Raw genomic sequence first — 12,281 nt, 5'->3', positions numbered from 1 at the left:
GAACTCCATGTTCTTTTGAAGCTTCTGAGAGCTCTGCTCTGTCTTTATCACACTCTTTCCTCTTGGCTCTTGTCATATTCACTTTCCTATGCTCCTTTCCTGCTGTCACTCATTCTCTTTCTTCTCTGCTCATTTCCTTTGAGACTTATCTGTCTGCCATCTTCTAAGCAGCGTATCCTTTTATGTTGGTTTTTACCCATGGCAGACCTCTGTCTTCCCACTGGAACCCATTCTCCTTTATATTTCTCTCATTTGCATGTTTCTGTTGTGTGTCTACTCAAAAAATAGTTAGATAGTCTTTCCGGTTCCTGAATATGTTTTGGCAGATTTGTTCTCATAATTGCACTTATTCGCACAGACTGCATATATAGAGGAAATAATAACATGGTTGCATAACAAAACGAAAAATAGCCATTATCTGTAGTGTGATAGTGTGATATGAAGTCCTCACGGCAGGGGCCACTCGGTACTGTTTTGCTGTCACAATCTCCAGGTGCTACTTTCTCATTTCACACGTTTCTGCTCAGACCGCAGGCTACAGCTAACCTTCAAATTGAGTTTTAGTATTTTGTGTAAGTGTTAACATCTCACTGTCACCATGTAGCTGGAAAAGCTTTTTTTGTAACTGTGTTCTAATGATATACGATATTGTAGTTTGTGTTTAACAATTGGTTCTGTGTGTACAGTTCAGTAGATATAGAATGGCAGTATGGGATATAATGGTGTTTGTGTTGTTTACATTAAACTTGTGGTGTACTTGATATTTTGTATCATGAGAATAAATCGATATTTTGTTTGCCGTATTTGATTGCTTAGTTCTGTATATATGTACATTATGCATAACATGTTCGTGCTTTGTATCTGTACAGCTTGTGATGTGTATGAGCGGCAGCAGTGGATGACCCAGCTTCAGCTCTGTGCCCGTCGTCATTCAGAGGGCAGCACCAAGGTAACATAGTTAATTCCAGCAAATTTACTCTCTCTCACTCTCTCTCTCTCTCTCTCTCTCTCTCTCTCTCTCTCTCTCTCTCTCTCTTTCACTTTCACTCTCTCTCTCACTCTTTCTCTCTGGCTCTCACAGTCACTCTTGTCCTTCTCTGACCCCTTTGTTTCCCTTTTCCTCTAATCTCTGTTACACTTTGGCAAGCTGCCCCAATGGTCTTGTGATTTAAAGCTCAGTCTCACATTTTCACTTTCTTGAAACTGAAATATTTTGTTGCATTTTGGCAGAAAATGCTGGTATGACATTCTGATGCTGTTTGTTTAAATAAATGTAGGAATCTGGCAACCTTTTTTCTAAATGGAAAATGGTAATAATTTTTTCTCTTCTCCTATGAAGCATGTATCCCATTATAATCATTAGAATAATTATTCTATAAATATTCCATTATAAATCACCTCTATACAGTACATTGGGCAACATTATACTATTTACGTATATTATATGCTGTATAAAAATCATTTGACTTAATATGATTTCAGAATTTAAATTGGATCCATGTATGCACTCAGAATGCACCTTTGTTTGGTACATTTCAAGTTTTTTGCTGCTTCTAAAAAAAAAACCCTATCAAAATTCTATGGTTCAGATGAATGAAACATTCTTCACTTTCTTAACTACTTAACTACTTAACTTACTAGTTACTGAACAGTTTATAGTAGTTACTGAATTATATACTTTAAGATAAACAAATCAGTATTAATCTGATGCTTTCAAAAGTCAAGCACAAAAAAACAAGAAAATGATAACACGGTACATAACACACAATCTTTCAGGAGTGCTAAACACTTTCAGCTCAGCAAACATTGACTTTATTTTTTAACTTGTGTCCAGTTAAACATTAATCATTCACTCTGGTTTTGCCCGAATATTTAGTAACACATTATAAATCAACAAGGCCTCACCAGACAGTGATTCTGAAAATACATGCTTTTAGATCTAAAGCTTGTTTAGATGCTAAAACAAATAGATTCATGGTTAATACAGAATCTGAATTGTGCATCCACAAAAAAAGGAATCCAGTACAAAACCTATTCATGCAACCTCACAAAAAATAATATATACCCACATACCCTTACAGGCACATTATTACACTATACTCTCTGAAAAGTGTATACACATCCCTGCTGAGGTGTATGAGGTGTTAGATTATCGAAGCACTGTGGGGTGGCATTCAAGGCCCTGTGTGTGTGTGTGTGTGTGTGTGTGTGTGTGTGTGTGTGTGTGTGTGTGTGTGTGTGTGTATGTGTGTGTGTGTCCTGTTCGCGGCTGAAATATAAGCCTGCTCCTGTAATGCACTGCCTATTAGACTGAGACATTTTTGCTCTGTCAGGTCTTATTAGAGCAGCCACGCTGGCTAAGAAGCTGCCTGGGCTTTTTAGTGAATCTTTATTCATGCTCATTTTGTAGTTTATCTTTTAAGCATCCTAACTGGTTTAGAAATAGATAAACTTTATAGGGAAATCTCCTGATTCTTTCTGGAACAATGTGCAGGAAAATCTGTGCATATTGTTAGAATAAGATTAGACGTGTTTTAGTCGGTTTAGCAGACTAATATCTTGATTTTGATGTGTTTATATTGGAATTAGCAGATGAGATAAATGAGGTAAAAAAAACAACAAAAAAAAAACAATGCCATTGTTTACACTGCATGGTTGTCTGCAGACAGACTTTCTGTTCCTCTGTGCATGCTTAAGAGGTTTCAGAGATGGAACTGTGCCATCTTTGCTTTTCTCAATGCTCCCTGGGGAGTGAAATACATTCCAGCACATTCTCTCTGTTCTCTCTCGCTCTCTCTTCTCATATTCCTAGTTCATCCGTTCCCTCCCTCTCCATACTACTCCCTCCACCTCTTTGCACTCTTGCTCCCTCCCATCCTCCCTCATTCCCTTCCTCCCTCCCTATTTTGCGGGTGAGGCTGCAGTAGTGGGCAGAAGATGCCCTCGTGTGTTACAGGGCAGCGGGGTGGCTGTCGAGGGCATCTGCGCATCTCTGATAGGAGACGGGGCTCGGCTGCCTGTGTCCCATCTCACTCCTGCTGCTGCTGCTGCTATGTTTTTCAGGGCTGCTCTTTATCCTCGGTCTCCTCCTCTTCCACGGGCAGCCGGACCCGCAGCTGCTCCCTACTCCCTCATCCCGCTCCATCCTGCTCCTCCACTGCCACCCAGAGGCAAAACCTCCCGCATGGGCACGGGACCCCGAGCTCCATCATCACCATCACCCACCACAAATCACCCACGAGTGGCCATCGGGCCTGCAGCCACAATCCTGCCCGTCTGCACCACGTCAAAGAGGTAGGGTCTGCAAACTACAATGCTAGGCGAGACATATAACCCAAAACCAGTTCTTTCTTTTTTTCTTTTTTCTTTGCATTTTTTTAATGTATGGAATTGGTTTTTTTTTTTTCTCAATAGATGTCAAAATATATTTACAATAGATATACATATTATAAACAAGAATCTTGTGAGAATTTGATAGTTGACATAAAAGTTATCGAAACTGAAAAACGGATTACATTTTTTTGTCCTTGTCTCATTTACTCATCTCTTAAATAAACCCATGTGCATGTACACCTGCTATCAGGAGGATCCCCAAGCCTGTGAAATGATTTTATATCTATTTCCATAATTTTTTTTTTACTATTGGTAACAGAAAAAAAAATATATATATTTTTTTTATAAACTCAAAAGAGTACTGCTATTTATCCAGGACACAACACTGAACTAAACATGTGAATTAAAACCGTATAAGACATATTTCTGGTGCTATTATAGATTGCATGTTGTAAGGTGATAAGTGTTTTCGTAGATCCTTCTTAAGATTTTTGCAAGTGCAGTTTGCAATGCGCAGTGTGCATTAGTCACATTCCCTATGGAACTCTTCAATCTTGGCCGGTCTGTGACTGATGCGTCAGCATCTAAAAGTGGTTGTTCAGCAGAAAGCCGGTGTCATCTCATTGTTTTGACGTGGTTGCAGCAATACTTCAGTGTTAGCGTTTTGTTTTTATGAAAGTAGGACCTTGGGCTATGTGTTACACTTATGTCTCTTAACTGAGGCTATAATCAAATTATAGTGCATGTTATGTGGACAAATAAATTTTTATGGTTTCACAGTGTCTTAAAGTTTATCTTCCATTGTTCTTTGAACAATTTACCAACACTGAAATTACAAACATTTTTTAAAAACTAATGAGAAATAGTACCTGTAATGTATCCTGGAATTGTTTGATACATTCTAGTACTTGAAAATATGTCCATTAATAAGTAGTTCAACTTTCATACAAACCACACAGTCTTATTGGTATTACTGACAGGAATAGAGCAACACAATTTTACCCAGTTCTCATGTTCACAAGAATGTTAGTGGAATTTTTGGCTAATCCCATTGAACCTTGTCCTAGTAGACTTTCCACTGCACTGTCGTGTAGGATTACTAACTACCAACCCAGGCTATTTCTCAGTCATATTGTATATATACAGTAGTGTGCAATTTCAGTTTTTTTTTTTATGTGTTAGTTTCTTTTAGTACAGGCTCTTCTCGTTTCACATACTTAGCTTGGTCGATATCTGGTACTATTTTCTGACTCATTGTACAGTCAAAGTTGTGCTTATTGTAATTACAGAACACTTCACTTAACATGAGACAGCATTATTGGAAATTAACAGCATATTTGTATATAATGATCTTCCCCATGTCGGTGTAATGAGTGCCATTACTGCACTGTAACACTTGTGTTCCTCACAAAACTGGAGTACATTGGACATTTGTTCCATTAGATATATAACAAAAAATCTTTCAAAATTGTTGGTGTGAAACTATTTAAAATAAACAACAGTAATCTTTTATAGGCTAGAAATAAAGGAATTGTACTAACATTCTGAGTATTTTTAAAACCATTTTATTCAGTCAGATTACATTTAACACATGACTCAACAGAGCTCCCAAAGCAATTTGTACAACATGCGGCAAAGTGCTGACATTTAGACATTTTTTTAGGACCTTTTAATCTCTGTTAAAATTCTAGTTGTTAGATGTGTAAAATCTCAGATTTCAGCCTCTATGTGCTGCCATGTCAATCTAATCTGCCCAGGGGCTTCAGTATCAGTAGTGCTGGCCGATATATCTTAGACGATATTAGCAATGGATCTGTTTTTTTAACCAATCAGATTTCAGATTTTAACCAGTTAGCATTTTTCTGTCCTCTGATTGGTTGGTGAGAGGGAAACTGTTACAGCCGAGTTCGACTGGCAAAACACGTCTGTAGCGCTCTGCACACATTAATACATCTGAGTTAGACTTTTTACGCCCACAATGGCTGACGGAGGATGAGAAATTGATTTGGTCTTGGACATTCTTAAAAATGTATTTTGAAGAAAAGCTGGACATCGTGATGAAAGGTCGGCCCTAGATATCTTGTCTCTTGCCTAGGGAAAGAGTTTGTTCACCACTTCCAGACTAGTGAATACGAGCCGTACCACTGGCTTACAGCCTCTGAGGAGCGGTGCAAATTATGAGTTTGTATCTCTGGTGAGTAGGTTGTATTTTATTTTATTTTTTTATGTTTTTGTCATGTTATTAGACAAATATTGATTCTGAACTGCTCCAGATGATGTTGGTGCACAGTTGCAATTGTAGTGTAGAGGTTTGGAGATTGCTTTAGTAAAATGGTATTAACCTTCCATATGTGAAATTACTCTCTCTCTTTAATTCCACGTGTTGTTATATTGTGTTTTTGTATAGTATTGATGGTTTTTATAACTGCAGTGTGATTAAGTCTGGTAAGTCCCCACTGAAGGCCCAGATACCAAATGCACGGCCTGCCACTGAAAATGCAGAATGATTTTTGTGCTGTTTTGTCAACATATGGAATTAGTGCTGAGGCAGAATTACCGTAATTTCCGGACTATAAAGCGCACCCATATATAAGCCGCAAATATTTTTATTTTGAACATAAATAAGCTGCAGGTGTCTACACTGAAACTAATTAACTTTACACAGGCTTCAACGAAAGACACGTTACACATGGTGTAACGGTTGAAATATGTTGCGCTTCCTTTAGGAGCATAGCGGTATTTTGGGAATAGCCTGACACTGCATTTTTCCGCTATTACTGCATGTGTGCAAGACGAGGATTATATCCTTATTATTTTCTGATGCTCATTTCTAAGTTTCTTTGACTAACCTGTAACGCTGTTGTCAAGAATAATAAAAAAGCACGAGTTTTGGAAACCTGTCTGTGCTTATATGATTTCTGTTGCAACTGGAGTTAGTGAGCTCTCCCTTAACCCAGACTCAACACGTTACAACGGCTTGTATCTAAACAGTAGCCTACCAAGTAAGTCATTGTTCACTGTCTTCCTCCTTCCTTTCACAACTATTTCTCTCGAGAGTTTATCTTTTGGCATCGTCGTGCGTTTAAAAAAAAAGTTTTTTCTCCTGAAGCCGTGCAGCTCAGAACACAGGTGAAGTGCGTTTTTTTCGTTTCCGTTCGGAAATTTCATTGGTCTAATGTTATGGGGTTCAGTTTTTTGGCTTGAAGTTTGTGAAACCGGGAAATACCCAGGAAAAATTCATAAATAAGCCACTTCGTTGTTTAAGCCACGTGGTTCAAAACGTGGGAAAAAGTAGCGGCTTATAGTCCGAAAAATACGGTATAACTGGGCACAATAAAAACAAAACTCTAACTTATGAATCATTTATGTGGTGTCTGAAAGCATACGCATGAGTGTGAAATAAAAAAAAAACTATCAGCACAGTTATGGTTTGGGAATATTTGGTTGGACCTGGTTTTGGTCCAGTTGTCTGCTTATGCAGAAGGGTTACTAGAAATGAATTCAAAGTCATTCTGCTGGTGATTTATGATTACATATTTTGACATATAGTGCTTTCCTCCAGGACGGCAATATCGCCATGCACAGGGCACAAGGGTTCACTGAAAAGTTCCCTTATTGCTATCTTCAGCAACTGGAAAGTGAGCAGACTCCGCATTTGCCTAATTTTGTGACAATTCAGTGTCCCTACCACTACATATAGCAGATTTGCATGCTTCTTAAGAAGACATACATACAGTGCAGCTGAATATATACTGTATTTGTATATCTGTACAAAATAATGGTGCTATATTGATAACAAGGTCATCATTGTTTTTATTCTTTAAATTAATTCATTACTTTGTTTAGCCATTTGATTGGCTACCAGATGGTATGGTTAGAACCATAAGTAACCTTGAGTTGCAGATTGCAGCTGCACATTAGAGTGGCCTTTTATTGTGGCCAGCCTGAGGCACACCTGTGCAATAATCATGCTGTCTAATCAGCATCTTGATATGCCACACCTGTGAGGTGGATGGATTATCTCAGCAAAGAAGAAGTGCTCACTAACACAGATTTAGACAGATTTTTGAACAATATTTGAGAGAAATAGGCCTTTTGTGACAAAAAGTCTTCGATCTTTGAGTTAAGCTCATGAAAAATGGGGGCAAAACAAAAGTGTTGCATTTATAATTTTGTTCAGTATATATATATATATATATATATATATATATATATATATATATATATATATATATACACAAGAGAAAATAGCAGGTCTCTTAAAATAAGTAATTTGTTTAATTTTTTAGAAAAAAATATTTTTTTTATTGCTGAAACTGCATATAAGAGTATCTGTAAAAACTAAACCCATTTAGTGCATTTAATTGCCATATTGCTTAAATAAAAATATCAAAATAAATGTCAAATTACTCTTAAAAAAAAAAGGTAAACACTGTACAGTGTGTTCTTTGACTTGAATCTTCTTCTCACCCCTTGCTGTTTTTCATTCTGCAGCATCTTTAGTGTTACCTGTCCAGAGCGCTCCAGAGTTTAGCGGGTGGTAATAATGGTCCATGGGGAAACACAATGCTCCGTGTGTATTTAAATGAACTATGGATGATTTTTCATATTCGAATTACTCGAGTTACTATAGTTATGTATGCCTGAGCATAGGGATATCAGCCAATACAGATATCGTCTAGTGAGGCGTAGAACGAATAGGAATAGGAAGATATAATAGAAACTATCCTTTTAGGCTAAGGTGCTGTTTACTAACTACTCACCAGCCTGTTATTTTAATTATTTTCAGTGGAACTGTTAAATGTATTTAATTTTACTGCCTTTTAGTATTATTGTATGGCAAGATTAGTCCATGGTAGTTTACATTGTACTTTAAATAATTAAATGACAACATTTTGAATGGCACCGTCGCTTTTACAGTTCTTTTATCCCTCCCAAAAAATAATAACTGCATACTCCAATGCCTTAGCTGTGCTTACTAAGGCTCAGTATCTTAAAATAACAGAAATGCATAATAAATCTGTATGATTCCAAACACTCAGAAAAAAGCAGTGTAAATATGATGATTCACTCTGCAGTCAGTAAGTAACTGTATGTGTTATTTATGCTTTAATGTGTTTGAACCTTCTGTGTTAATCTTTGCCTGAAAATCGCTTAATGTCTTAATGTCAGTGAAGCAGGCAATTGCTTGGATGCAATTAGGCACAAGAGCTGATTGCTACATGAATCGTCTAAATAGATGTGAAATGTTTTAAATTGACATTCTACAGATTAAAGCTGGACGATGGATTGTGCTACAGAGCAGTGCAATGAAAACTGTAGCCGTGTGTAATTACTGACTGCACAGTCTGTGCCGTGTTCACACTGCAGCCTTTATAGAGAGTGATAAGTGCCTTCCTGAGCTACCTAAATGAGTTACACTTGGCAGCCAGGGGCAAAGATCAAATGAATAAGTAAAAGAGACATCTTATGGTTGCTGGAGATATAACAGATTCTTATTTCCCATTAGACTTGACCTTTTTCAGCTGCCTTCATCTTAATGCTTAATTTCAGCACAGAAATTGGGTGGGAACAGAGGTCTAGACATAGCATAGAGTTATTTTTCTATTAAGCTTGTAAAATGCACTTCGTTGTATCTCTATTGTACTGTATATGTTGTTTTGTTGCATTGGATTTCTCATTTTCACTATGTTATCAAGTCACAAATGATTTGTGTGTTATTTTTGGATTTTCTCTCAAACATTTTTTGCTTTGCAGAACAAATATGCAGTTTTTTTCAAACATTCTGAGCCAGTGCCACAGAAAGAGATGTAAAAGAGAACAATCCTCTTACCTGTGAATGTGTGTGTGTGTGTGTGTGTGTGTGTGTGTGTGTGTGTGTGTGTGTGTGTGTGTGTGTGTGTGTAAGAGAGAGAGAGAAAGAGACTACAACCCTGTTCATAAGGCTAGAGGTGTCTTATTACAGCCACTGCCATGGACTTTTCAAAGAGAGATTTAGAACAGAGGAAAAAAATGGATTGAGAGAAAGAGCACATTGAGATGAAGGGAATAGGGGAGAGCATGTCGGAATGAAAAGAGAGTGGTTTTCTGTGTGCTCTGTCTACATTTTGTCCACTTATGTGACCATAAAGCCAGTAAGAGCAGAATTATAGCACACCATAAGCAATTTTGCTGGCTGCAGACTGAGCCGAGCTGAACTCCGAATACAGACACATTTTCCCCAATCACATCAGACGCGAATGAGAATGACTGTTAGTTACAAACATGCAACCCTTGGAAATGATTATGCTTTCCGTAGCGCTGGTCATAACTTCTGAAACCTCAGACAAAAAAGAAATTGGATCACAGAGACAAAGCGAGAATATTAAAATGTATCAATTTTTAATGTGAGATGAATTATGAAATTCAAGTCACACCATGCACAGCACAGCAAAATCTCTCCTTGTTATTATAGTTCCTGAACAAAGTGACAAAATTCCATATATGCAGATGGGTTAAAGCTTTAGATCAGACCTTTTAGTTGTCTGTGTTTTCATATGGTACTTTAATATGGTGGATTTAAGGTATAGTGAGTGGTTTATGGTAGAGGTAGATATCTGAATTTATATTTTCTTCAGTCATATTTACAACCTTAAACACATTTACATACAACATTTATAATGGAATAATATGCTGAAGCAAAAGGGAGCGTTTTAATTTCAGTGGATTTGAAAGACAGCATCCTTTACAATTACTGGAATGCCAGAATAGATCAGATTTTCAGCTTTTATTTTCTGATTTTTACATTTAAATCAGAAAATAAAAGCTGAAAATCTGATCTATTCTGACATTCCAGTAATTGTAAAGGATGCTGTCTTTCAAATCTACTGGGGAAAAAAAATTAATAAATAAAAAAAATAAGATGGGGACTGTGTTGGGGCATGTAGGGACACTATAAAGACTGTGTTGGGGCATTTAAGTACAGGATAGGAATGGGGTTGGGGCATGCAATTGGGGATTGACTGTGATGCAATAAGGACTGTACTAGGGATGCAGGGATATAATAAGGACTGTGTTATGGCATGGGGTAGGATGAGAACAGTGTTGGGGCATGCAGTGATCGGATGGAGATTTTGCTGGGGCAAATGGAATGGATAGGTCTGACTTGGTAGGAGACAGAGTTGGGGTTCTTACATCATGCTGTTGCATAAGGTGTCAGTAGCAGATGTTTATAGGAATAGTCTCTAATATTTTTGTTACTAAACTTCATTCTTGCTTTGTAATAATATAAGAACAGAGAGAAGGGAGAAAGTAAGAAGAAGAAAAAAATGACAGAGAGACAACGATGCTGTTTGTAGTTGTGTGAGCTCATAAAAGAATGTGACAGAGAAATACAGAGGGAGCAAATGCGTGGGTGTGTTTGTGTGAGTTCTTTCCTCTTTGAGCAGCCCACAGTAATGAGTCACCACCTTGCTCCTCTTTAGCTGTGTGTCCCATTTGTAATAGAGCAACCTCATATCCACAGCAAATCAAATAACCAGGCATCATTATACAAAGTGTGACAAGCTTTAAAATAGATGACAAGTGCACAAGCCAACTCCTGCCAAAATCACACCACCCACATTACATTTCGGATCCTCGGTAAAATCCTCAGCTCTGTAGATGTAAGCGAGCCTGCGTTATATTCACATATAGGGCATGAGGCACTGTCATTTAATCCTCCTGACTTGCCTGTAACTGAAACGTGTGCCACAGGTTGAACTAAGCCGCTCTTACTGTGAGAATATGGGGATTGGCTTTAAATCAAATTTGTTTCACTCATTATGGGATTCTACATGTTTCTCATCAAACTACAGAGGCATGGTGTGTAATAAAACATCTTCAGATTTAATGAATGTGTTGTAATGTGTCTGTTATTTAAATCTGTCTTGGTAATGTACAATTAATGTTTTCAGGATAAACAAGCACTTGAAAGCCATTGCATAAGGATGCAAGCACTCTAATTGATGAATATATAAGGTCTACACGATTACGACTCGCTACCATTTTCCTGCAGACAAAGGAAATAGTAAAATAGCAGCAACAATCATCTAATAATCGTTAACTATTAGTGATTAACGGATGTAAATAAGGCAATGTAAAGTAATTCTGTACATTCTGTGTTTTCATCATTAACACGTTTTTTAAAAAAGTAAGTGTATTTATTTCACTATTGAGGGTAAATGAAATATAAAATTAATGAAAGTGTGGAAATCTGACACAGACGCTGCATTGGTTCATGTTTGGGAACGGAATAAATCTGGTACTTGGTAGACAAGAGCAAATTAGAATGATCTCATTTATAAAACTGAGCAGTTGAAAGTTAATGGGCATTGCTTATGGGTCAAGCAGTGGCTATATGGCATTTCTGGTTCTGGGATTTTAACTCACAACCTTCCACTTACAGGTCTAACACACAAGCAAAAAATATTTGTACAATATCACTTATAGCTTGATTTTTGAACATCGGAGCATAGATTATAGACATGGCACCGTTGTGTGATTTCTTTCAATTATCTAAAATTATGGTCTGCTACACAGGTCATGTCTCAGGCTGAGGGCCAGCAGAAGAACCTGCTGCACTCCATTGAGTCTCTGCCGAGTCGTGGACCTCTTTCCTCACTCGATCCAGACCTGCTGCTCCTCAAGGCTACATCTGCAGCCACACTAAGCTGTCTAGGAGAGTGCCTAAGCATCCTTCAGCACAATGTCACCCAGGCAGCCCGCAACATTTCCACACAAACACCAGGACTAAACACAGGTTTGGACACAGAGGCATATATTATATGAAAGTCAATGATGACAGACGTGGTAAATCTACAATTAAATACTAAAATACTAAAAATATTAGAGGACAGAACTGTGCTCTAAAAAATACTGGAATTGATGTTATTCACATTTAGAGCATATTATCAGCATCAAAATGAGCA

At 37.5% G+C, this 12,281-nt stretch overlaps 1 protein-coding gene across 1 annotated transcript in view; it reads left to right on the top strand.

The window, feature by feature from the left end:
• The window catches only part of osbpl10b (oxysterol binding protein-like 10b), a 40,607-nt gene that overhangs the window by 3,385 nt on the left and 24,941 nt on the right, over nucleotides 1-12,281 (top strand). Inside the window, 3 exon segments of the mRNA XM_046848520.1 lie at nucleotides 870-949; nucleotides 3,064-3,294; nucleotides 11,893-12,112. Of these exon segments, the coding sequence (XP_046704476.1) occupies nucleotides 870-949; nucleotides 3,064-3,294; nucleotides 11,893-12,112 (531 nt within the window).

The sequence above is a fragment of the Silurus meridionalis genome, chromosome 4 (assembly GCF_014805685.1).
Source record: "Silurus meridionalis isolate SWU-2019-XX chromosome 4, ASM1480568v1, whole genome shotgun sequence".
In the NCBI taxonomy this organism is placed as follows: Eukaryota; Metazoa; Chordata; class Actinopteri; order Siluriformes; family Siluridae; genus Silurus; species Silurus meridionalis.
The sequence above is the reverse complement of the archived record's forward strand: the minus strand, read 5'-3'. Positions and strand labels throughout refer to the sequence as shown.